We start from the raw sequence: 27,736 nt of genomic DNA on the forward strand, positions 1-27,736 counted from the left end.
GTTTGCAATCAATCTTCAGAACTCCTAGCTCTGTAGAAAGAGGCCCTACTAGAGAGTCGCTCACTATTTTTTATTTCTTCCCAGCCCTGTTCATTTGAACAGCAAACGAAGAGTGTGTGTGTCATTCAGCATCGCGATGCACCTATTAGGATTGTTGCAGATCAGTCTCCAGAACCTAGGAAGGGTCCTGCAGTCTTACCCTGGCCTTCTCTTTTCTCTCATTTTAGCCACCAGAAACATCACCTCAGCACATGCTCTTGTCTAGGCTTAAGTTTAATCTCCAATTTATGAGTTAGGGGAGGGGGGCTCTGATACTTTGATTCCTCATTAGGAAATTTTTTATGTTGTAGTTCAGTATCACTTATTTTAAGTGTTAAATTGTCATAGTTGATATTTTAAAAATATCAGTTCAGCTTTACTTAAATTCTGAGTGGTGTTATGTGCTCTTATAAGGATTTCTGGTAACCATTAGCTAATGATCAAGAGTATTTTCTTTCTTCTTCAAAGATTGTAAGTAATAGAATTCATTATGTCAGACTTTTAGAAAGAACAGAAGATTGCTTTAAATTCTCAGCCAGGTCAAAAGAGAACAGACCGATTATTTGGATTTTGTACACTTGTTTTTTCCAACATTACACACAGCAGTTAGAATATTACTTTTGCATCACCGCTTACAGAGAGCCTCGATTTTATAGTTTGGTACAGTGAGCTATCTAGCCTGGAATCTTTTTAATCATTATTCAGTAATGCCATTTGTGTAGTATAGCATCTTACTTGGTAATACTGGCCAGAAGGTAGAGACATGAGAAATAGTTCACCTTCCAGTAGTGTTGTATGGGGAGCATTCATTCAGTGACTCTGCTGGCAGTGGTATGAACCTACAGCAGTAATTGTCTCCCCTCACCCCCCCTTTAAGTGCACTTAATGTTTATTAACCAGTTCCATTTATTTCCGTAATCACAAGAAGTACAGTTTGAGTTTTAAAAAATAAATCTTTTAGATAGGACTTTTTGTTTTCCTCATTTTATTCTCTCAGTATGTTGAATTTTCTAGGAATATGGCACTATGCTAGGCACTTTCTGGGCAACATAAAGATCTTTTTTCTCTCACAGTGATCTTTCCTTGTGTGGTCTGGTAGGGAAGATAAGACCTATATGAAGTAATTAAACTGCAGTAATAACAAGGCAGAAAGTGATTAGTGCTGTTGCTTTGGCTTATCTCTTCTGTCTCTTGACGTTTTAGCTCTTGCTAACATCCATGTTAGATGTTGTAAAACTTAACTAAGTAGCTTTGCGTCTTCGTAACACTGAAAGTGTAGATTTGGTTTTCCGGTGGAATTTACAATACCTAAAATGTTCTTTGAATGTGAACTTGGAGTTGCCTTAATTTGTACTAATATATCTAGCCCTTTTATGATTTTTACAGGGTTTTGAAAGAATTTTGCCTGCTTCCCACTCTTTTCACTTGCATAATGCCAGGTACTTCTTTAAATTGCTGCTTCTTAGGAGGAAACTGAGGCACAGGAGCAGCCAGGAGCTGCTGGTGGCAGAATCGTTGTTTAGAGCCCAGGCTCTTATTCTGTTGGTCAGCAACAAGCCGCGTACTTACTCTTGATCATTTGTTGCCATCACGTGCTTGAGGAGCATTCAATTTCAAAGTCCAGGGCAGCTCTTTCGTCTCTGACTTCAGGAGTAGTGAACTTGAGCTTTGTTCTCTTCAAGGATCTGATGCCCTTTCTGTCTCATTATCCCGGTCTTATCGGCAGAATCCTCACTATTCCTCTAGGAAAGGTGGCCCAGACTCACTGCCCCCTTGGAGCAGACTTCTATTTTCAGAGCAGTTGGTGAGTGGGGGAAAAGATTTTGCCCTCTTGCTTGTTGGAAGCCGTCCCTATGCAGGGAGAAGACGACGGGGCAGGACTCCAGAGTCTTTTTATTTTCAGTTTTCTTCGGGGTCCAGGAGCAGCTTTGCTGTGGATCGCACAGCTTCTGACTTGTGAGCTTTGGCATTCTTTAGCCTTGAGGTCTGTGACGGGTACTGCTGCTCTTTTCTTTCATTCCCTCCTATGCCGGCAGAAGTATTTGCAGCCAAGTGGAGGGACCCCATATGGTTTGGCGCTTGGATAATGGTTTTGGAGCCCTTAGAGCCTTTAAAGTATTTATTCTCAAAGCCTTGACAGGGTCTTGGGGGAAAAAGCCCTGATATTTGGCTGCTTGCCCCCCCCATTGCATTTGAGCAATAAATAGCAAGTCCTTCTGAAAGTGCTCATAGTTGGCTAATGTAATTGAGTAGAAGAGCAATCTCCAGACACTTTTTTCCCCTTTCATGATGGTCTTGAAAATGGTACTTTAATTTTGGGATGTGCAGGTTCCTGTGGAACATAATCATATGCTGTGCACTGCAGATGCCGGGCGAGTCCCTTCAAGGACATAAGGCTGCCGAGATCTGTTCTTCTGCTTTCCCTCTTTGGATACCGTGAAGCCGTTTTCCTGGCAGCTTGCCAGGCTGTGACTGGGCCTGTTTTGGGGAACTGTCACTCCCTCTTTTCTGTTGTCACTGTGGTTAGTCTAGGTCTAGACCTCTGTGCGTCTGAGGACAGGCAGACAGGAGAGAGGATACACCCTCTTTGGCTGGTCCCTGCCTGTAGGCAGGTTGGTTTTCTTTCTTGATTCTCAGATTCCACATTCCATCTTCTTACAGCTGGACTCGTGGAATATTTGAAAATTTTGTTTCGTCCCTGTGGCTAGAACGTTTTAAGTTGTTTTATCCATGTAGAAGTTTAGGGAGTGTGTTGAGTTACTTTCAGCTACGTATTTAGAGATGCACTTGGATTCCCCAGTGATTTACTTGTTTATTTTTGTTTAACTGTTTGCCATTAAGCACTTCAGTATTGCTTTCTGACTCTTAAAACCTTTAACCTCCTTTTCTTGCCATTTTTTTAAGCGGGACTAGGCACTCGGTATATACAGTACCATTTTCAAGGTGTGGCCCACAGACCTTCTTGCTGCTTATTAAAAACACAGAATTATGGTAATCACACACCAGACTTACTGAATCACAGAATCTAATGTGGGCCTGGCAGTCTGCATGTTTACAAGCTCCCCAGTGATCCTTAGGCAAACCAAAATGTGACAACCACTGACAGGCAATGATTGCTTTTTGGAAATAACAAGCCCGAAGTATAGTGTCCCACCCACCAACAGTGAGCATAGGCCTCTGACATAGCTGCGTCCAGAATCCCAGCTCTTCTATGACCTGTTACATGAGCTAGGAACGTTTCCTTTCCTTGCTGTACAATTGGAATTCTACTCCTCACCCCCACGATCCAGGTAGCATAGCTGTCAGCATTCAGCCTGCTTGATAGGGTTGTTGAAGGGGTCATAGGGTTGTTACTGTAGGGGAGGAAAGTTTTCCTTCCCCCAAAGGGTCCCTGTATGGGTCCTAAAATTAAACTGACAAAGACAGATTAACAGGAAAAAAACATGCAGATTTATTTAAGTTTTATGTGACATGGGAGCTTTCCTAAGAAAATAAAGACTCGGGGCACCTGGGTGGCTCAGTCGTTCAGCGTCTGTCTTCAACTGTGGTCATGATCCCAGGGTCCTGGGATTGAGCCCCACATTGGGCTCCCTGCTCAGCGGGAAGCCTGCTTCTTCTTCTCCCACTCCCCCCTCTCTTCCTCTGTCTCTGTCAAAGAAATAAATAAAATCTTAAAAAAAAGACTCTAAGAAACAGACCTGAGTGTTTTTATGTTAGGTCAATGAAGAATGGACTGCTGGGTAGAAATATGATAGGTGAAAGAGTATGAGGAAAGTGTCAAGACCTGTTGGTTTGGATTCTTTGCGGTGTTATCTTTTCTTTGGCAATAAGGATGTTTTTTTCCTTCCTCTGGATATAGGAAGGGCATCTCTCCCATGAGGTTTTATGACCTGACCTGTTGGAGGGGAGAAGGGTAGGGATAAGGTCAAAATGACCTTCCTGTTTCTATTGTTCTCTCAGACTCCTTCAGCTTGAACCTCATCATTTATAATAGCATTGATTATCAAACATTAAATTCCAGTGTTTTTCATACATGTTATTAGATCCTTAAACATGGTATCAGCAAGATCAAATATGGTTGTCAGAGAAATTGAGAAATTTCAGGGACCTGTAGAAGCAATGGAAACACTTCAGGGGCATAATCATGGGGTTGAAAGATTAGCCCCTGCTGGTCTTATACCTGTGAATTTTTATAATCGCTTCCCTCCCCCTGCAGTTTAAGTTTCTGTTGTTTGCCATTCCCTCTTTACTTCCTGGGGATATGTATGAAATGTATTGCGTTGTGGATTTGGGACTTACGCAGACCGTGTCTCTTTAATAGACTCTGTTTACCTTCGAGAGATGCTTTGACTGGCAGAATGAAATGAAGCTAATTGGGAAATGAGTATCTTTTTTTTATGAGACAACTCCTAGAGAAATGTTTGTATACGCACTTAATGTATATATTCCTTTAGAGAGAGTGGTACAAGCTGACTTCCACTTGGCCAAGGCGGTTACAATTTTAAACCTTTCCCCAGGTGCTGACTATAGCTTTCTAGTTAACTGACCACCTTTATTAAAAATATGCTACTGTATGGGCTAAGGATGATAAAATAGTGGATATCCCTGTGGATTCTGTCTCCTGGCTGCCAAGGGAATTGAAAGGTTCTTGATTGTAAATATGCCCAGGGCATGTGGTAATGTTCCTATGTTCAATCTATAATTCAAATGGAAATAGCAGCAGCCTTTGTTTATTAAAATGGTGTGTGTGGCAGGGCAACTGGGACTGGTCCATTATTTACTGTTGGAGATTTTATCCATTTTAATCTGATCACGTCTGTTCTTATTTTAGTTCAACAGTCAGTTTTAAGATCTTCATAGAGTACAATTCTGCTTGGCTACTTTAATTAATATTATTATAGTTCAAGTCTCCTACTAAAAATAAAAATCAAACTTGTTTTTGACCCTGGTTATTTGAGAGCACATTTGTAGTTAAATTATTCCATTCTGCCTTGTGGAAGGATACATTTATGAACATTTTTTTTTTTTTTTGGAGGGAAGAAGTGGAATTTAATGCATTTTTTATGAGGAAAAGAATGACCATTGTTTCATATTTTATTCCTCTGCAGTAAAATATTGTGAGCAAAGGGAAAATGTTGACCAAACAAGGTTTGGGGTTTCCTATTCCTGAATATTTTTCACTTAAAAAAATTCCAACATTAGAGAATAGTATAACAGGCATTCCTTTTTCAGTCTTGGTATTATACCATGTATTCTTTAGATCCTCTTTTTCTCTTTCTTTCAAAGACAGAAAACCTCACAGAGAAAGCTTGAAGTCTTGTGTACTCATCCTCAAACCCATTTCTTTCCCCTTGCTTCTTTTCTTTTTCCCATTACCCATCCCTCATCAATACCCATTGTCTTTCTTTTGCTCTCCTTGTGCGCGCACACTATTGTAGCTACAGTCGTGTCTTCGCTGCTCCTTGAACCCACCAGGCATGCTTCTAACACAGGGTCTTTGCATTGGGCATTCTCCCTGCCCTTCTCCAGATGGCTCCATCCTGTACCTTCCTTAAGTCTTTTTTTTTTTTTTTAAAGATTTTATTTATTTATTTGACAGAGAGAGATCACAAGCAGGCAGAGAGGCAGGCAGAGAGAGAGGAGGAAGCAGGCTCCCCGCTGAGCAGAGAGCCCGATGCGGGGCTCGATCCCAGGACTCTGAGATCATGACCTGAGCCGAAGGCAGCGGCTTAACCCACTGAGCCACCCAGGCGCCCCTCCTTAAGTCTTTATTAAACTCTAATGCGCCCCCGTAAGGCGTGCCCTGATCACATGACAGCTGTGACTCTGTGCTGAGCTCCCTCTCATCCTCCTGAGCTTTTTCTGTATCTCTTTCAGTCATCAGCTACTAAACCTTTGTACTTTGGCCTGTCAACTTTGCTCATTAAGTGTTTTCAGTAAAGAACTGCTTTTAATTTTAGTGGAACCACATTTATTAGTCTCTTCTCTGCCCCACCCCCCGCCCCTTGTCGTGGTTTGTTTTTAAGCCTTGTTTAAGAAATCCTGCAATATCTCTGGGGCATTAGATTTTTGCTACAGGAGGAGCTAGATAAAATTTGGCCTGAGGTTGAAACCCAAAGCTGGGGGTTGAGTATAAGGCCTTGATTGGAGATTTCATCTATTCCCTCCAAGTGAGCATTGAGCAGCAACCACATTTTGGCAACCAGCCAAATATAACTTCTGTAAAAATGCCAAGTGGGTTTTTAGATGCTGAGATGTGGGTGTTGGGCCTCCCTCTCCAAACGAGTGAGAGGTACAGATAATTGAAGTTACCTCTAATGTGTGAGTCATTGCAGGGCCTACATACAACGTCATTTCTCAGGATGAACAGTGATTACAGCACATACTGGTTTTTGTATTATCTGCCCACCAAATAAAGCAAGCATTCTCTTCTGCTTTTATTTTTTAAAAAAATATTTCTGTGCAAATTAGAATCTAAACTAGACAGTCTTGTCCTGCCTTTTTAGCAGGCAAGATCCCGCTAAAGTCCTGTTTTCTCAGAATACATTCCATACCTCAATTGCCTCTTAGAGATTTCAAAGGCTTTTATGTACCTGGCAATTTGGAGGAATTGCTTTTATTTTGTGGTTTCCTAGGGACTTCTAATATCTCTCTTGTAAGATGTTTGCAGATGTCAATAGCTACTAGCTCTGAAGGGTTAGAGTAACAAGATCATTCTGTTTTCACTTGTGATACCTTGTTTTCTGCTTGTGCTATTAGTTCTTTTCTAGCTTCATGACAGACATATAATCATTCAGAAGTTGCCTGGATTTTTACTGGGATGTTTCTCGATATACTCTCTATTTTCTTTCATTCTTCTGAGAGCATTTTGGCTTGGGCCAGTTCTGTTGAGTGTCTTTCTTGTTCAGATAGTCATTTTCACTCATTTATGTATGCCTCATCTCGTGATCTTCATTTGAATATTTGTTAAAGCTATTATTTCTTAGCTTTCACTCATTGTTAGAATTCAGTCAAGTCATACTGCCTTATGATCTCTGTGGTGTTTTGGAATATGTAGGATAAGGTTCACACATTCAGGTTCTGTGATAAATCATGAGGCGAGGCGAGGTAATTGTCAATATTTTGTTTACTTCACTTTTTATAATGTTGTTCATTTAGGCTTGTGTAGTAGCACAAATACTCTCTCTAAATAGATTGCCCTCCATTGCATGGTGAACATAAATTATCATTGGCACTTCTTTATTCCCGAAGGTTGATTCTGATAACCGTTGATTTTGTCATTATTAAAAATACCGTTCATTATTGGCACCTAGATTCTTCGGTTGAGCAAGCATTCTTACTGTATCATTGACTATCATCATAAACTCTATTTTATGGCTTATATATTATACTTAGTCCTCAGGAGTGACTCCTATTTTGATTTGGCTGCCTGGATGTTTAAAACATATCCATAATCCTGTATATTTGCCCTTGTGTTACGCAGAACTCCCCTACCCCAGCAACCCTCATGTATCCTGTTTTGATCTTTTTTTTTTTTTTCCTGCAAAAGACTTCATGTTTAGGGCCATCCCTCACTTACTAGACTGTGATCATGACACCCCAGGAATTTGATCCAAGTGTGGTAATCTTGTTGTTCCCCTTAAGAGCATGTGGAGTCCCACACATCCAGGAAGGAATAGGAGCTCGCCTTTGTTTCTGAACGTACCTCCTTAACCTCCAAGAAGAACACCGAGTGCTGGAATGCTGCTGCCGCCTTGTTGTTACTGTTGTTTTCACCAGAGGAACTAGAAGGCAGTGGGATAAAGAATGTGGAACTCAATCTCAATTCTATGCATTCTCATAGAGATTTTTCTTGGTCATGTCAATAAATTGTTTATATGATGTATTCTGGACACTAAGGCTTGGTTAGGGTATAGGAGGAAACACCTATTTCAATTCTCTTGACCTCACTATTGTCATTAGGATTAGTTTAAACATGGGATATTAAGATGATACAGCTTCTTTATTTAGGAGTAATTAGCTATTTAAGAAAATAACTTGAATACCTCTTTCAGTATAGAGAGGATTATAACGATGTGAGGCCAGAAAGTGTGGAAAGAACCTAGATGTCCATCAACAGATGAATGGATAAAGAAGATGGGGGTATATATACACAGTGGAATATTATGCAGCCAAAAAAATGAAATCTTGCCATTTGCAACTACGTGGATGGAACTAGAGGGTATTATGCTAAGTGAAATAAGTCAGAAAGACAATTATCACATGATCTCTCTGATATGAGGAATTTGAGAGGCAGGGCAGGGGGTTGTGGGGGTTAGGGAGGGAAAAAATGAAAAAAAAAAATGCGAACAGGAGGGAGGCAAACCATAAGAGACTCTTAATCTCATGAAACACTGAGGGTTGCTGGGGGTGGGGGGGGGAGGGATAGGATGGCTGGGTTATGGACATTGGGGAGGGTATGTGCTATGGTGAGTGCTGTGAAATGTGTAAGCCTGATGATGCACAGACCTGTACCCCTGGGACAAGTAATACCTTATATGTTAATAAAAAAAATAACAAAGAGGTAAGGCCAGGTGGGCTAAGTATACAGGATGGGCAAGCAGCTGCACAACTCTGGGTTAGTTAGTCCTTGATTTTCTTTTTATTTGTGAATTCCGCACCCACCACCCCCCACCACCACCATGATCTGGGTCCTAGGGATTCTGAATTCTATACATGTAGTTCTGTTCTTCTAACATACTTGATTTCTGTGTATATGTAATTTTGCTATTTCTTTTGTAGTTAGTTCATCCCAACTATTATTTGAGCACGTACTGTAGAGAGGAGGCACTCTGCTTGTTTCCAGGGTCACAGAATAACAGAAATGGACAGGATCTCTGTTCTTGTGGAACTTAGGGGCTAGCTGGGGAGAGACATTAATCAGACCTAGCAATGTAGCCAGCATCTCTGTATTTCTTGTAACATCGCCCAACTCTCCACAACCCCCATCAAAAGGCAAACTTCTCTTGACTTCATATGCATGTCATCATTTATTGGATTCTTCTTCTTTTATTCCCTCTATCCATTCTGTTCATTTGTTCTCCCTTCCTCCCTCCCTTCTTTCCGTCCTCCCTTCCTTCCTTTTTATGAGATTTTATTTATTAAAGAGGGAGAGGGGCACAGAGAGAGGGAGAAGCAGATTTCTAGCTGAGCAGGGAGTCTTAGGACCCTGGGATCATGACCTGAGCCAAAGGCAGACACTTACCGATTGAGCCACCCAGGTGCCTTTGTTCATTCATTTCTTTCTTTTTTTTTTTTTTAAGAGTTCGTTCATTTCTTAATATGCTTCTCCTATCACTTTAGTTCCTATCCATTCTCTCTTTGTCAATCTCTAGAGCTTTCTCCCATATTCTTTAAAAGTTACATTGCTTAGAACAGTAACCTCTTTGGGGGACGTCTGGGACCTGCAAGATAATGAAAGAACTGTGTATGTTGATGTTCATGTGTATGCATGTTGTGTTGAAATACTATTTTTTCCTGCCTCCTTTAGCTTGTTCTGTTTTTTTCAACTCTAATTTCCTTTCTAGTTTTTTCTTATCCTGTAAACTCATATTAAGTCAATGAAACCATGTCACCTTGTCAGTGAAACATTTCCTGATTACTTCTTTCTTTCCACTTCCCTGAACTCTGATAGCACTTAGTCCCTAGTCTCTATCACACAGTTTAGCACTTAGTCCAAACTGCTTTGTGTTGCCATTTCATACCTGTTGCCCTGTCATAGCTTTTTTTGTATTACTCTGTTAGGTTGCAAGAATTTTGAATCTAGGATTATAACATATATTTACACAGAGCTTTGTGTGAAGCTAAGAGTTGGTGGATCCTTAATGGCTTAAAGAATAATAGAGCTAGATTCATAGTTTATCTATAAATATTTGAAGGGCCCTAATACTTACTGAGCTGCTTCTATCCCACAGTTTATATAGGTCTTTTCCTCGTTGATTAACACTTGGTTGTTTCCAGTTTAGATAATTACAAACATTTCATTACTTATTTTTGAGTCTGTGGTATGAAAAAGATAATCTTATTTGCTGTAAAGCATTCCATCCAAATACCTATTAATCATTTCCTGTGTACTGGCACTTAGTTAATATTTGTGATAACTGGGAGGTAGCATATTTCAGATGTATTCTAGTAATTTTGTTTTGTTAGCCGTGTTCATCTGTGGGTTTTTTTAATGTTTGTTTTTCATTTCTGATGTGTTACTTTGTTTTTCTTTTAGGATAAGAACAAGAAACTACGTCCCCTATATGACATTCCCTACATGTTTGAAGCCCGGGAATTTCTTCGAAAGAAGCTTATTGGGAAAAAGGTAAATGGGACAGAAACATATTTACAAATGGTTGGGGATCGTTTTAAGCTGGGTCCTTGTGATGGAATCCCAGAGACCAGCAGATGACACCCCTCTGCCAAGTCAAGCGGAATTACTTTGATATGACGAGGGGCGTGCCTGTGTCTCAGGAAGTGGTATCCCGTGGGAGAGATTTAAAATTGGGGCCCTGACCACAGTGTGATTGCCAAAGCTCTCAAAGCATGTTCTTTCCAGGGTCCAGGCTCAATTCCAGTTTCAATAATTGCATATTGCCCTGAGCTTCATTTCCTTGGCTCCCTTGTTCTCTTCAGCCACCTCCATTAAAAGTCAGTGCCACGGGATATGCTACTGAAGGAAGGTTGCCGGGTTTTTCTGCCTCCCTTCTGAGGAATAGGTTGGCTATTGAGAAGGGGGCTCTCCTGGAACGGAAGCATGCTTACTGAAATGCACTCTGGGGCATATGCCACCCCCACTTCTTCAGCTGCTCATACTTCCTGTAGCTTCTGTGGCAGGTGCTAGGGCAGCCTTGCCGGGGAAGGACTGTGTGGTTTCCCAGTAGTTCCTTTGGCACCTGTGGTGCAGCGCAGTGACTTTCTGGTCTAGTGCAACAGCCCAGAGGCCCAAAGAGTAGATCTCCTTGTGTTCTTAGAGCATATATTCTGTGACAACCTGCAGAACGTGCCATTTTTGAGAGGCTGAGAGTGAGCCTCTGAGCATTCCCTATTTTCCCCTGACTCCCCACCCTAAATATCCCGGGCAGGAGCCTGTGTCCTTGATGAACAAAGGAAATGAGTGGCGTGGTTTCTTTGATGGCGGTTGATGCAAGTCTTTTCAGAGAGGGACTGTGATTTGCCTTTTCTGTACTTTGCTTCAGTGAGGATTCTTCTGGAAAAATATCATGTTTTGGGCCAGTTTTTCTCATATCTTGAGAAAGATAAGGCCATTCTGCTGTATGTCTGGCCTTAACACACATCAGTGCCACATTAATATTCTTTACCTAAATGCAGATTTTTAATGATGTGACAGGTTTCATAAGGCTCTGGCTTTTGAACTAATGCTGAAGTAGTCTGTCACAAACAACCAGTTTCATTATATACCATAGTCTCTAGAAATATAAATTACAGCAAAGAGATTCTTAAAGTTGGCATGGGATGAAATTGCTAATTTTGAAGCAGGGAAACTAAACTGGATTCCCTAAAATGACTGTTTAATCTCCTCAGGTTCCTTCGGAGAAGAGGCTCATTTGTCATTGTATAAAACTTGACAGAATACTGTATTCATTCATGAAGTGGAGTGCGAATGATGGCTTTAAGCCTCTTTCAGTTTCTAGATCTTCTGTTATCTGATCTAATGTCGACGTCTCTATTTCACCAAGTTTTATATCCTGTCACTCATTTGCTGGCTCATAAACAATAGCATAGAAGCAAATAAGGAATTCCCTCAAAAGTTGGATTTCTCTGGAAATCCATCCAGAATTAACCTGAGGGGAGTGTTGGGGGGTGCGGCCCTTCCCTCAGTCCTGTGCAGCTCTTTGCACACAGTGTGTTAGGACATCCCCCCGGCTTCTTTGCATGTTGCCCTCATCTGGTTCTGTCCCTGCCTGCGAACCTGGACCCCAGCTTGTTGTAGCCGCTGCTGAGTGGTCCCGGAAGGTTAGCCCTGGGTTCTGCTCTCAGACCACGCGCCAGCCCTTTGCCGAGGCTTGTATCTCAGGATAGAAGGACTGACCTCAAGTGCCAGATAAGGTGGCAGTTCTTAAGCAATTAGGTTCCTTCTTGGTGGGAGAAACCTTGTTTACTGATTCTTCTGCGTAAGAGTTGATTGGATTCAATTTGTGCTGAGCCCCAGTTTGTCCCCCACGGTGACATTGTATAAATGATGAATACTGTATCCCTGCACAGGGAGTAGGATGCTGCTCAGCTCTGCTGGGCTGGAACATTCCTGATGCAAACTGCTTTTCCTGACTCACCACCTGAAACCACTTGCCTGTCTTCTGGGCCCGTCAGTTGCGACATTGAACACCCATGTTTTCTCTCGAGTCTGGGAGCAGACAGGGCAGTTGCTGCCTCGGGGGCGGGGGGTCTAGCACATCATTGCACATTTCTGCCAATTCCCTTCAGACCTCTGCAGCTGCTCAGCGTGGCACGTGGTGATTAAGAGGCACGGAGAGGGAGTGTGTGTGCCTCTGTGCCTCTGTGCACGAAAGCTGATTAGGGCAGCCTGTCACAGCTTAAGCGAGGTAATGGAGGTAAAATCATCTTCTCTGCCCAGACTATTATTTGACCATCCCAGAGAGTCTATAATATGACAGTTTCAAGGAGTTTCTAGAATGTAGAGAAATAAGATTGAAGGTAAACTGGTAAGGTCGCTTTGTTAGATTCAATGGTCTCTATTTCAGTTATGGAAATTCACTTCGATTCACTCCCAGGATTTAATTCTGGCTAAGTGCCTTGATTAAAATAACCACGCACCTCTCTGAGCCTTGGTTTCATCACTTGTGAACTGGGGATATCATTTGCCTTCCCTGTCTCATGGGGTTTTTATAAAAATCTAGGATGATACTAACCTTTCATGTTTTTCCAGATGCCACTCGGGTAAGTTGTGTTGTTTTGTTTAATAGTGCTGCTTTTTAATAGAATCTAGCAGTTCCTTTTCTTTTTTTTTTTTAAACTGGCTCTGAGGTCGGGGATGTGAATCAATGTGCAGCTACTTTGACGGACATCCTCCCATTGCGCAGATTTGAGCGGTATCTGGTTAGATGTGGCATCAAGTTTCCAGCTTCCACAAAATGAGGGTCTTCTCACGCAGTTTGTGTATGTGTAAAGTGTCTGTGTGTTGGGTAAAATGTATGTTTGTGTGTTCTCTAGTTTGAGGGAGACGTGGAAGAATACGTGTGTATCTTGGAAGTGTTTCAGAAGCTGTCTGAACTGCCATACTGCCTGGTAGAATTCCCTCCCCATCCTCTGTTTACCATCTGCCATCTGTGCTCTCACTAAAATCTTGACTAAGGAATATGCCTGGTAAAGAACGGTCTTGCTGATTTCTTCTGGGGTTCTTCATGGCCCCGATAACATAGTGGAGAAATTGAACCCATGGTAACTTTCATATGTCTTTTAGTTTTGTGGCATGACATCCTAGGTGTGTAAAAGACGGTGAGATGGATATCCTAAAATAACCAGGGCGACAGTCCTCTCTCTTCTAGTAGCAGGAGCAGTATCTTTCTGTGTATGTATATTGTTTTTAATGCTTAGAGAAGGTCAGCCCATCAACAGGCAGAGTTTGTGTGCCTAAATCATTTTGTTCTCAGTGGAAGAAGGTAATAATAACTGGGATCTTCACTGGGAATTTTCTCCAGCTGTCTCATAGAGTCTCTAAAGTAGAATCTTGAAGTATTTTAAATCCATGTAATACAGCATTTACAATTGACATATGAATCACTACAACTCCTGTCTCTTAATTGTACAATTTCCATCACCATGGGAACTGTTGTGTTCAGACTTGTAACTTGCTTGGACAATTGAGGGGTCAAAAATGAGCGTGTAGAATGTATGATATTTCAAAAAGCAAGAGTGCATAGAAGCCTCAGCCCTGGCACAATCTGCTCAGTCCAGTCTTCTACTGTCTCCAGACTCCTCGGCTCAAAAATACGTGTGTGCTCCCTAAATGTTTTTGCCAGTATTTGTTGAATAAGCGGATTTGAGAGATGAAGCTCATTTGTAAACTAACTGCCGACTTTGGCTTTCATGCCATCAAAATTTGTTCTATGAACTAGGCTGACTCTTTTTTAGGCACTTAAAATGGAGTGTTTTTCTTGATAAATGCAGACATTTGGGTAGTTATTGGGCTATAAATAATATGGCAGTTATTTCAAATTCATATTGCATTAGATGATTCCTCTCTTTTGGAAACCTTTTTTTTTTTTAAAATTTTTTTTTTTAATTTTTTTTTTTTTAAAGATTTTTATTTATTTATTTGACAGAGAGAGAGCACAAGCAGGCAGAGAGGCAGGCCGAGAGAGAGGAGGAAGCAGGCTCCCTGCTGAGCAGAGAGCCCAATGCGGGGCTCGATCCCAGGACCCTGAGACCACAACCTGAGCCGAAGGCAGCGGCCTAACCCACTGAGCCACCCAGGCGCCCCTGGAAACCTTTCTTTACTGAAGTTTGTACTTTGGGGGCAATGAGCTCTTTGGGGTAGATGGAAATTATCTTCCTTTGCACCAAGATTCACAAGTCTGAACTCATAGTATTCTGTCAGAAACTCCGGACCCATCTAGTGTTCTGGAAATAACACCTTTATCATGCCTTGCTGTTGCTGTCAGAGACATCTTTGATACCCCCTCTTCCTTTACCCCCCAACCCCAGTCCCCCACCAACCCCTGCTGTGTAGATGTGTGTGCTTCCTTTTCCTTCCATTGTGGTGCTGCCGCCTTGTCTCAGATGCCCTCTCACCGAGACTCCTGGAACCTGCAGCCATTCTTTCCCACTCCAGTCTGTTCTGTACCTGCAGCTGAAGGGAACTTTTCACATGACAGACTTTTGGCTTCCGGTTGCTTCCTGTTGCCTACAAGGTCCACCATAATCTGGTTCCAGCTTACTTCCTAGGGAAGCCCCTACCCTTCTCTCATCCACCTCCTCCCGCCCACCTTTCTGGCCTGCCTTCCTTAGGTGTGTGAAATGCCTCCCGCTCTCACCTCTGGGCATTTGCACTCGCAGTTTGTCCTGTTTGGGATGCTCTCTTTGTCCTCCTTTCCCCTTATTTATCTCATAGTTATCCTTCAGATTCAATTCAAACGTGACTTCCTGGGGAAGTTGGCCCCGAACAACCGCCTTTTTGAAATTTGTACATAATTTTTCACATCTTACTGTATTTTGTGTTAATCTCTCTCATCAGATTCATTATATTAGGCCAACTGGGGCCCACATTTGTTTGCTCACCACCCCAGGGCTCAGTATGTACAGTTTATGATGCACAGTAGGTGCTCAATAAATTTCTTCTAAATTAGGAGAAAATGGGAGCATTAGGATGAAGGCTGTGTGGACCCAGATAAGAATATATTCAGGGAGCTAGAAATAGACCCTACCTGATTTGCCTAGGGTTAGCCAGACATGGAAGGAGTAGCACGAGATTGTCTCCTCATGTTTGGACTCTCAAGTCAATCTGGAAATGGTTGATAATATATTTAAATGATCTTCCCTCCATTCTGGGTTAATGTGCTTTAAGAATTGGTTGGCAACCCAACTACTGTTAAAAGCCTTGCTTCTTTGGGATGCCAGCTATAGAAGATGTGGCTCGTTTGCGATGTGGTGAACACCTCTGTATGATTTTCATGCCTTGTCTCAGATGCCCTCTCACCAAGACTCCTGGAACCTGCAGTTTGTACTGTGAACTAGACAGGCTTCTTAAGACATTTCACATAATGCTCATTGAGCATGTAACAGGGTCAGGGCTGTCATTTATGGAGTAGTCTCCTCATGGTAAGCACTGAATATTTTCATTTTTACTTAATTTTACTTAATTTTCACCTCCATCCCAAGATGTTTGTATGCATTCCTATTTTTACAGGTAAAGACACTGAGCCTCATAGAAATTAAGTGTTTTATCCAGGTGTCTATGCATTTAGTTGCTATGCTAAATTAAAGGCCATCTAGAAGGTCCCACTTCCATGTTGTGTGTATTGAATAATACAGATAGCCAGGGGTCACGGTCCTTTTTGGGGTAATGTCCATTCTTGTATATGACACGTACCTTACGTGCTACAAGAAGTTGATTCTCTTTCATTGTATTTTCCTGGTCTACAGATATCAGCAGGTGGTAAGAGCACCATAGATCAGCCCATGGAGTGCCTTCAGCCCTCTAGACATGATCTCATTAGTCTTTGAGATGTCCCTGTGAAGTGATGTTTTATCGAATTGTTCGTCAGAGAAACCTGTGTCAGATTACATGTTCTTCTGCTAGTTACACAGACAGCGTGAGGTCATGGGTAACATTGCTAACCCAGTGCTGAAGATTGATTTCCTTTTCTCTTTGGTCTCTTGGCATAGGTGTGACTTGGGAGCATCTGGGAGAGAGGAAAGGTCAGGTTGCTTTGTCGTCTTGGCCCAGAGCCAGGGAGGGGATGAGGCGCACTCTCAGTGCTCTTTTCCTGTACAAGGACAGATCTTTGAAGGTACTTGGAATGACATTCCTTAGCAGAAGCGGTTTTTCACTCAGCCTGTGAAAGCTCTTCAAGGGCCTGGAGCTTTCTTGAGGAGGATCTCCTTCACTCCTCCTGGCTATTTAACCGGGCTGTCCTTTTCCCTAAAAACACTCGTAAGTTCTGTCTTTTACAGTGTGTTGCTTAATCAGCTGTGTTAAGTGCAAAGCTGGCAGTCTGGGGATTTTTGTTCTTAATTACCTCTGATGTATTTTAGTTTGGTTTTTATAAACATGCCCTTTGTCATCTCCACATTTCCCATTTCATACTAATTTGATTCACTCATGCTATTGGAAAAGTCCTTTACATTAATGACCAAAACAGGCCCTAAGGTGGTGAATGCATTGTGATTTAAATTGACAGGTTTATACAAGGTTGCTTGTCCTTGCCTTCTCTGTGCCAGCTGTTACCATCAGCGTGGCTATAAATTTTTTGAATAAATGACTGTAGATATTCACCAAATCGGGAGATGTTTTGAATGACTCATAATTTCTGACCATGCTTTTTCCTAGTAAGACTTATCCCACTTAGACATGTGTCAGTGTGCACTGGAGACCAGGAGTCATCTAGATGCCCTTTAATCCTGTGGGTTTGGGGAACGATCCTTGACACGTTAGTTCCCTTGTCTGGTGAAGGTAATTAACAAAACTGTAGAGTTGTCTGTTTCTAGAAATTTGGCTGTTCTGGGCAAGGTAGCTTTCTACCTGCTGCCACCTAAATGCTCTTTTTGGTAATGAGCACTTGAATGTTTGATCTGTAGGTTATGAAAAGTACCTCTGTGCCTTGGGGGCCATCAGGGTGTGGAACTGAGCATGTGCTTCTGGGTGAAATGTAGTGTTTGAATAATGTTTATTGTAATATCCTTTTCAGAAAGCATCTCTAAGTTAAATGAAGAAACTAAAACCGCCAGCTGCATTCCTGGAAATTTCTGTATGCTCACCTGTGGGAAATGATTCGCTAGCTACCAGAATCCTCGAGATTTTCATATCTCTGGGTAGTACTCGTATATTACATTGCTTATTATTCAAGACTTTCTTCCCTGGACTCCCAGGTTGCTCACAGTTTTCTGGTGCTAGTTCTTACGTTTAGAACATGATTTGTGGCCAGTCTCTCTTAAGCCACCCACTCCTGATCTTTCCAGCTAGGTTTCTGAAATGTCGTCCTTGGGGCTGGAACTTTCCATGCTTATTCTCTGCAAACTAGGATTTTATTTTAGGGGGAGATTTGTGCTGAATCAGCTCAGCTGTGTTTGGGGGTAGGGAGAGGACAGGCTTTTTTTCCCTCTTTAAAAATAACCCTTATGTGCCAAAAACCTTACAAAATGTGCTGAATTGCAAATCTTTGAACTTCCTATACCTTCTGGTTCACAGAGAGTGCATTCTTTTGCAGTTGGGCTCTATGATAGTGTACAGAGTATCTTATGTCGTAGAAAAGTGTCAGGTGAGACGGGGTACAGATGTGTTCAGTTGGAAAGGAAACTCAACTCTTGCTATCTTCTCTCAATATTTTTTTCTTCAGTAGTTTCTTCTTCTTAAAAAGGATCTGTACAGAGATAGTACATTTAACTTTTCTAATAAGAAAAAAAATCTTAAACAAAAATGTTGTATGTTTGCAAAATAACACGTCATTCAGAATTGGCGAGTTACATTTTTAAGCACTGACTTTCCAGGGTTTCTTTCTGAGTGACCTCTGCTTTTTTTTTTTTTTTTTTTTTTTTTAAAATGTTCAGAGAGTTAGGCTAGTACTCCTGGTTGCTTGTGTATTTCTTTCCCGAGGGTTTGAATAACCTGTGCGTGTACAAGAAGGTAGTATACGCAAGCGTCTGTTGGCTCTAAGGTGGGAGTTCCGTCAGCTCTTCACAGTTGGGGGAAAGAAATGGTGTTTTAGGGCTATATCTTCATAATTGGGGCCATGTAGTTCTAAGCTCCTTGTTTTAGTGTGTTTAAAATCTGAGTGAAGTTTTTTGCTCTTATCTGAAACAAGTTCTTTTTATTAATACCTGGAACTGCCTTCTTGTTTTCACTTGCTAGTTATCTTTTCTCTGGCAAATTTTCAGGTATTTGTATAGGGCTGCAATTCTGTCTCTTGGAGATGGCTGACTGGGGCAGTCTTTCCTGGTGTTTTCATGATGATAAGCGTAGTGGGCTAAACAGTGTCCCCCGAATTTGGTGCCCATTTGGAACCTTCAAAGATGATCTTATTTGGGAATAGGGTCTTTCCAGATATAATTTAAAATGAGACCATACTAGACTGGGTCAGGTGGGCTGCACACCCAGTGACTGGTGCCCTCATCAGAAGGGGATGGGACACAGAGACAAACAGAAGTCCGTGTGACAATGGAGGTGGAGATTGAAGTGACGAAGGAATGCCAGGGATGGCCAGGAGCCACCAGAAGCTAGGAAATGGCAAGGAGAGATTCTTCCCCTCAGCCTTCAGAGGGAGCATTTCCCTGTCAACAACTTAATTTTAAACCTGAAATATCCAGAACTGTGAGAATGGATTTTTGCTGTTTTAAGCCAACCAATTTGTGGGGTTTGTTACTTCAGCCCTAGGAAAGTGATACAGCAGGAAAGTAGGTGAGCTTCTTCGTGTATCTGGCCACTCGGCTCTTGGTTGGAGTTCTTGTTTCTGGGTCTGTACTTTGGTAACCAGCTCCTTTGCAAAACTAATCCACAGGAAAGGGTTTGAATGTGTGATATTCTTTCACCTCTGGTCCCCTCCCCTGCCTGTCGTATCAAGCATTTTATATTTGTGTTTATTCTTTTGTCCTTACTGATCTTGGCTTTATGCATTGTTGTCTCCAGGCCAGCTGACAGTTGCTGTAGAGTAATTGACCAGACTTGAGAGCATGCTTTTAGTTTTGTCTGTAGGCTCACCCTCACACTTGTCCTGCTTCCTTTCTTTGGAGGATGAATGCTGCTGTCCACTTAAGAAGGCTGCCATAGTCGGGGCCTCAATCACTTCAACTTTGGTAATTAGCAGCATTTTGAAACATGGCATGCTCTGGGAGGGAATCATTCCTGGCTGTAGCTTTTGATGAACCATGCTCATCCCATTCAAGGCTGATGAATAGAACATTAGGAGTAATTGCAAGTCTCTTCTGAAGCACCATGTCTAAAGTTTGCCTGCAGAGCTAGGCCTACACTTCCTTTGGTAACTGTAGGAATCTCAGGTTTTGTCCTCAGTCAGGCCTTTTTGAGCCAGGTATTTTTCCTGCAGTTTTACCTTTTCTCTTCTTCTGGTTTCAACAAGTGTGTTTGTTTGGACTGGACCGGGCTGGGCAGATGAGCAGGTAGTCTTCTTGTGAAGACAAAGCTCAAGTGGATTTATTCTTTTCAAGGACTCAGTCTCTGAAGCTTTGGTCATGCCTAATCATCTGATACATTGAGGAGGACAGAAGTGATAGCCTAGTGAAATCAGTTCATTTTTATTCATTTAGCAGATAATTTTTTGAGCTACTACTATGTGCCATACCTTATTCTAGGCATTGAGGCTAGACCCTTACAAAACAACAGTTCTGGTAGAATTAATATTATAGAAAAGGCACGTATGTTTATTAGGTGCCTTTATGGACTCCGGTGAAGTAAAGATGAGTAAAATGTGTTCTGTGTCATAAGTTGCTTACAGTCTAACTAGGACAAGATTACATCAAAAAATGTGTGAAGTTGGGGGCACCTGGGTGGCTCAGTGGGTTAAAGCCTCTGCCTTTGGCTCAGGTCATGGTCCCAGTGTCCTGGGATCGAGCCCCACATCGGGCTCTCTGCTCTGCAGGGAGCCTGCTTCCACCTCTCTCTCTATCTGTCTGCCTCTCTGCCTACTTGTGATCTCTGTCTGTCAAATAAATAAATAAATAAAATGTTTTAAAAAAATGTGTGAAGTTGAATAGGAACAGAATCGAATAACTGGTGAGACAACAGAAATGTGTCTTTTGGCACTACGGGATTAACATTAATGTGGATTGTACAGAACATCGCTGTCTTTTGGAAGCAGGAGAAGTCTCACCTGCTGTGTGACCTTGTGCACTTTACTGGCTTCAGCTTTCAGCACGTACTGCTGACTCTTAGGAATGTTTCCACTTGTAACTTCTTTCTCTTCCCGAGGATCTGTTTCCAGCTGCTGACCACTGGGTACTCAAATACAGATTCCAGCAAACAGGTGACATCTGTTACGTCCAAAATACAGCTCATGGCCTCTGTGTGATTTTTCTTCCCTGCCCACAGATGGCCTTGACTACCTTTGTTGTTGGTCTTCAACAGTGTCTCCCCTGCCCATTGTCCTGAACATTAGCGTCCACAAGTCTCCTCATGCTAAGTTAGCCTGATTTTTCCACAGTTAGCTGTTTCAGATCTTTGTTTGGGCAGTTCTCCCGGTGAATGGTAGTCTGTTTGCTCCTTGTATCTCAACTAAATCACCTTAGGTGGTTGGTCTGCTCCTTCGGGTCTTCGCAGTCTTTCACATCATTGGTCAGATTGCATTCTACGTGCATACATACTCCTTTTCCTTTCACAAACTCTGGGGATCCCCAGATGTCTGCAGAAAAGCATCTCATTCCTTCAGTGAACATAAAATCAAAGGAAAGGCAGTTGTGCATAAAATATCATAACGTCCTTTGAGGATCTTGCCTTTATTTCCAGTCTTACCTTCTACTCTACTGTCCATATAATACATCACAAAGAACTTCTCCCCATTCCATAGACATGACCAAGCCTTTTCACAGTTTCTTGCCTTCACACTTATTTTTCTTTAAGAATCTTACTGTTGTCCTGGATTCCTGGCTCCCCATGTGAAGTCTGAGCTCTCTGTCCTCTTAGTGTACTTTTATGCCCCCTTCTTCAGGAGCAATTCCCAGTGCCGACCTCTCTCCCCCAGCCCTACAGGGCAAAGATCTTGTCTTTTCTTCAGTTCTTGGTCCCTAGTGACAGGAATCAGGTACGATCCCCATTAAATCTTCACAGAAGAGGTGGGATTTGTAAACTGGTACCTGAAAGGTCTTAAGAAAGAGTGGGGATATCTGGATATAGAGAAGTGATATGGAAAGCTCACCCTGTAGTTCTAGGCTTTGGAGCTAGTTTCCTTGTCACCTGCTTTCTTTGATTTCCTGACACTGATAAAGACTTTGAGCCTGACTTCAGTGAAACTTTAGGCCTATCATTGTCTGAGAGACAAATGAAAGCATTAAAAATACATAGAATAAGTATGTTTTTCTCTTGGTTTCCCGTATATGGGTTATGACTGTGAACTCACCTCTCCATTGGATTGGTGGTAGTACACTCGATGCCTTGTGTGGTCCAGCCCTCACTGTCACCTTGTTCTTTGAAGTCTTCATGTGGCTGCCTGAGAGCAGTCCTTCCCTAGTGCTAGAGGTCTGGTCTGTGGCTATTTCTGTGTCTTTACTTCATAGTCAAAAATACACAGCATCTCTAATTTGTTCTCTTTTAAAATGATCTGACAGAGATTTAGTAGGCAAAATTATTATTTTTTTACTTGACTCTCCATTATTTTAAAGCTCTAAATAACAGAAGCTTTATGGCCCCCAACTACTCCCTGCTGTTCCCATCCCCCCTCACTTGGGGTTTGTAATAGCCCTATTCTCCACTAATAGTCTGAACTAATTGGAAGTAAGTCACTGGCTTGCTTCACTTTGCCATTTCTGCAGCGTATGGGGTACCTTTAGCCTGGCAGGCTCAACTTTGATGCATGGTGGAGTGCGGAGAAAAGAGAGGCCAGTTAGAGCATCTGACTTCGCCCCGCCAGGCCAGGTTTCTACCACCTCTGAACCTCTGGCCCTGCTTTATTTAAAAAAAAAAAAAAAAAAAAAAAGTTGGAGGGAGAAGAAAAATAAGGAATACAAGAAAAGAAGGGAAGAAAATCACAGAATCAACTTGAGCACTGATTAGAAATTAGGTGAACAAGTTTTGGTGAAATGGTACCACATGTCACTGGAGAAGTTCTTTAGTTTTCTGGCTGAATCTCAGCAGCTAAGAGATGTAATCTTAAATGTATGGTCTAAGTGTTCATGAAGCCTCTGTTTCTTTATTTGTAAAAGGAGTATGGTGTTTTGACAGCCGTGATTCTTCCGGCATGCTAGTATAGAGAGGGAATGGAAGCAGAGCACTGTATTAGGAGTAACTATTTTAAGTTCCTTAGGATGGAAATACAAACTAGTATCTCAAATGCTGACCTCCAGCCTGGTCTACAGTTACAGTCCACATTACAGTGAAGAGGTAGGACATTTCTGTGACCTCAGAGGCGTGAAGATAGGCAGCTGAAGATTATGTATGTTCATATTCTTACACTAGGGATGAATTCTTTTCTTTTAGTGTTCCTTGTTTTCTTAAATTGTGAAATGTGAAGGAATCTATTTTCCATCCTCTAAAAAGATATTCTTACTAAAAATATATGCAGAAAGCCTCAATTAGTCCTCCTAATATCTCTAATCAGACTCTGATATAACTGTATTTACTGACAAATGTGTTATTTCTCCCAGTAGAGACTCTGGGATGGCCACCGTAGAGAAGCTGGCAGATTTCCACGGCCTGAGCTGGCTTCACCTCACAGGATAGGTTGAAGGTAGAAAAACCCTGGACTCTTGGACCCCCAGGCCTGAAGCACATCTTGTCCTAACTCTATGACCTTGGATGCTTCTCTAATATTAGTCCTTAGTTTCCTTATCTATGGAAGGGGAGTGGACCGACAATCCCGAAGACCTGTTCTAGTAGTGAACATGTTTTGTCCTGTTAGCAGTGATTGACCCACCTGATCCCTTTTCATTTCTGAAAGTTTTATCTTTTGCTACCAAGAGTTTATTTTAAATATCAGTGAATGTGTGTGTGGTAGACAAAATGATAAGATTTGAGGGAGGGTAGGTGTGTGTGTGTGTATCACACCCCCACACACCCACCACCACCACCACCCCAAGTCTTAATGGCCACTGGGTGATTCTTTTGAAGGCTAAAGGACTATTTGTTGGTGAAGCTATCATACAATTCTTTACCACCTCTATGAAGCAGCTCCACTGATCTCTTATTCACCAGTTTTCTCCCTCCCCAAGAGAAGACTAGGAGATTGAATTTATTCTTTTCCTACTTGTGATTCTATTACTGAGTTGTAGTCAGAGTGTCTTTTGTATCTTTTCCTCTGAAATGTTTAAATTGTTATGGCTGGGTTACAGTCTAGTTTCCATTGGGGCAAAGGCCTCTTTTCTGCTTTTCTAGGACCTCTGTCTTCAAATGATTTTCACCTTTTTGAGAGCTGGTGTTTGTTTCCTTCCATTACTCATCAGTTCACTAAATTTTGAAATGATGGCTTTAGAAGCCAAATCTATCAAAATGATTGATTCCTTGACATCAGCCCGGCGCTTTTCCACACTTCCACATTTGTCCACCAGTTTCTGTCCTTGCCAGTGGTCTTGCCAGCTTTGTGGAAGAACAGCAGCATGTGGTTTGAACTCCTCCTGTCTAAAGGTTTTGAAGATAAAAGACAAAGATGAATCGTGCTGCTCTTCAGTTTTTCTGGTTTGGTGTTCGCTAATCATAGCTTTCCAAAGGGACAGTGCTAACAGGATCACTAAGCCTAGGTAGACTTAACTATTTTCTCTACGATTGAGAGAGTAAAAGTGGTATTGATGGTCTCTTGATCCTCCCCTTACAGACACAAAGTCCCTCTTTCTTTCCTTCTCTCTCTAACCTCCTTGTAGTTTTCCTTCCTCCCTCAGTTTATTCTTCCTTTTCCCTTTCATCTCTCTGCCTTCCATTTTCCATCACCGTCCTCACAGGTGCTTAGACCTTCAACACGAACAACTTCAAAATTCTTAGCTTGCAACAAGCTCTCATTTCTCAGCACACACCGCAGCCGCCGCACTGTCTGACTTGGCCGCTGCAGAGGATCCCTGGGACCTTTCTGGCCTTAAGAGGAAAAAAGTGATTTGCTAAATGTCATTTTTTCTTGTTTCTGTTCTTCCTCTCAGCAGCATGAAACTTGGTTCAGTACCAAAGTTGATAGAGTATTTGCTTCTCTCTGAAGAAGGTCCACTTAGTTTGCTTGATGGTTCCAGTTTCTCCTTGGGCTTGGGTCCTCTCGGAAGAACACAGAATTTTCTGGGACAGATAATACTGTGGTATGTTTAAAACTCCTAAGTGCTTTAACTGTCATTTCTCAACTTGTTTTTGGAGAAGGGAAAACATGAATGAGGAAGCAATTGTCGGTTACTTTTTTCAGTATGCATTTCCCTTCCCTGAAGGTTTCTGACTAGTTGATGGGCCAGGATATTTATGTCCTTGCTAGGTGCTCTTACGACACCTCGGCTTGGTGCTGCCCTGAGTGCAAGTACACGTGTGGTGCTTGAACATTTTATCAGTTACGACAAGAGTAACTATTTGCATGACTTTCAGAGTGTTTGGGAAACCTCTTTTCCTTGCATTGGCACAACTTCCTGGAATTCACATTCAGGTTTGTTTCTTCCTTGACTGCATGTCAGCATCTCTGTCCTCTAATCCTGTGTGTCCAGGGTGATGAGAAGTAGTGCGGGGTTGATGGCTCTGGGTCCCCGTTTTTTCCGCTTTCTTCGGAGACTGCGCTTTGCGTTGGTGTGATTTCCATGACAAGGCAAAGATACTTTTCCTTATAGGATTTTTTAAATTTAATTTTTAAGCAGTCAGGAAGACCTAATTTAAAACATTTTTGTGGTTTTATTTAACATAGCAAGTTCCTTACTTTAAAAAAAAATAGATGTACATAACATTTTTAGAAAGCACGTATATGGATAAAGCAGTGATTCTTTTTTTATTTTCTCCTAAAGATTTTCATAGTCAAATCAAGAAACTGAATGCTTTGGTTGCTTCATTTGCTGAAATAGACATTTTAAAGTCATTTGGCAAGAAAGCCAATATGGAAACCTAGGATATTTTTTGACAGACTATTGTATAAAATAGGCAGACGTTTAAATTAGTTACCATATCTTTTATCTTTTTTTTTTTTTAAAGATTTTATTTATTTATTTGAGAGAGAGCACAAGCTGGGGGAGCGGCAGAGGGAGAAGGAGAAGCAGGCTTCCCACTGAGCAGGGAGCCCAATGCGGGACTCTATCCTGGGACCCTGAGATCATGACCTGGCAGATGCTTAACTGACTGATCCACCCAGGGGCCGCATATCTTTTCTCTTTTGGATACTTTTATTTACTAGGAAACTAGTAACATTGATTTAAGTTTTTCTCTCTTTGGTGTGGTATTCACTTCTTACTTTAATTATTTTGTGTAGGTAATCTGTTTCATTTGGTTCAAAACTCAAAAGATAATACAGGGTATATAGTTGGACAGATCCCTTCTGCCCTACCCTACCCTACCCTACCTGGCTGATTCAGTTTCTTCTCAAACAATCGTTATTACTACTTCCTTGCAAATCTTCCCAGAGATATTTTAGGTCTATAAGGGCAGATGTTTGTGGGTGGGTGGATATTCTTCTCCCTTTTTACACAAATGCTAGCATCATAAATACAGTTAAAATTTTGTACATGTAACCAAAAATAATATCCTTGCGTTTGTATTTCACTTTTACATGCTTAGAAGTACTAACTGGTTGTCGTTGTTGATCTGTACAATTTAGGGAAAGCTTACAATTTTCCAGTGAAATTTCATCCTGGTTTTCTATGTGGCCATAATTTTCCTCCTTGAAAATGTAGTTGTGTGTTCTTCTGATATTGGTGATCTTGTCCCTTCTATCTTGGTTTTGATGCTGAGTTTTGTTTTTGCTGTTGCATTACAAATAACACTTAGTGCCCATTTTGTTAGTCACAAAAGCAACACTGTTCTATTCTAAAAAAAACATTTTTGAAAAAAAAATTAAAGCAAAAGGAAACGATCACCCAGGGATAGCAACTGTTAATACTTGAATGTATATATTCCAATCTTCTTTTTATGTATTTGGGTATTTGCATAATTTTCAACTTAGCAGTAATTATATGGTACTTTCTGTTGTGTAACTTTCACTGTGATGGTTTCCCTCTGTCATTAGACTTCTACATGAGGTTCTTTTATCATTTAATATCAAGTGAATGTTTAATCAATATCCTAATGTTGGCTGTTTGTAGTGGTTTAGCATATGGACTTTGGAACCAAACAGACAAGGTTTTGAATCTCTGGGGTAGCATTACCTAACTCAGGCCTGTCATGAGCATTAAGTGATGTTATGTATGTTAAGCATTTAGTGCAATCCTCCGCATATCCTAAGAACTCAATCAATAAATAGCAAACTACTGAGTCAGGGCTTGGGAAAAGTAAGAACAGGGAGCAGTATATAATATGACAAATAAAATGACCTAGTTCTGTTCTGTGTCCTGATAAGGCTGATAGAGAGAAAGGGAGCTGAAAGGGGAGAACTGGGGGAGAGGGGATGACAGAGAGTGAATCCTTATGAGGGACAGCAGCCAGCACTTTTATTTTCCTTAGGCCTTGTTGCGTTCAAAACCAGTCTAACAAGATTATAGTCTATTGTTTGCCCTCTTCTTGAGATTGCGTTTTGATCCCCTGGTACTTATTGGCCCTGACTTGGGTCGCCCAATTCAGAGAGGAAATGGGAGTGAGGCCTGAGTAAGGAAGAGCTTGGAGAGAATGCTTAACATCCTGTTTCCTTCTTTTCTGAGAATTCTGGTACATTTTTCACAGCCTGATAGAGTTCCCATGGGAACTGGCAGGAGATCTGATGAGAATTCAATTTACTGTGACCCAAAGGAAGGGAAATAAAGAGCCAAATATGCCCTTATCCAGCAGTTCTCCTGCCTAAACTTGAAGCTCAGACTTGAGATGTCTCCTAAACTCTTACCTATCCAGTCATACTGTTTGATCATTGATTAGAAATAAACATTGGCTACCCTGCTTTTCAGCTCCCCAAATGAAAGTTCAATTAATTAAATATTTCAAGATAGTATTTATTTGCAAATTTGACACATCTACTCTTAAAGGCCGGACTGTTGAGGAGTAGTTAATTCAGATAGTCATTAAATTTGAGGTGATGCAATGAAGCAGGTTTGCTTCGAATTCCATAGGCAGTATATTTTGTTGACAGTACTGTACCTGATACACTTCAGGTGAGAGTTTTGTTATGATTTGTATTATAGAGTGATTTTTGGTAGTTCATATCTTAGTCAACACTTAAGCAATTAA

The 27,736-nt window shown here is 41.5% G+C and overlaps 1 protein-coding gene across 2 annotated transcripts in view; it reads left to right on the plus strand.

Annotated features, from left to right (window-relative positions):
- Positions 1-27,736, plus strand: part of SND1 (staphylococcal nuclease and tudor domain containing 1) — a 422,576-nt gene that overhangs the window by 138,037 nt on the left and 256,803 nt on the right. For both annotated transcript variants that reach the window (XM_047695928.1, XM_047695929.1), the window contains exon 11: positions 10,298-10,387. In XM_047695928.1, coding sequence (XP_047551884.1) covers positions 10,298-10,387 — 90 coding nt within the window. The remainder of the gene's footprint in view (positions 1-10,297; positions 10,388-27,736) is intronic.

Source organism: Lutra lutra, chromosome 11, assembly GCF_902655055.1.
Source record: "Lutra lutra chromosome 11, mLutLut1.2, whole genome shotgun sequence".
Lineage (NCBI taxonomy): Eukaryota > Metazoa > Chordata > Mammalia > Carnivora > Mustelidae > Lutra > Lutra lutra.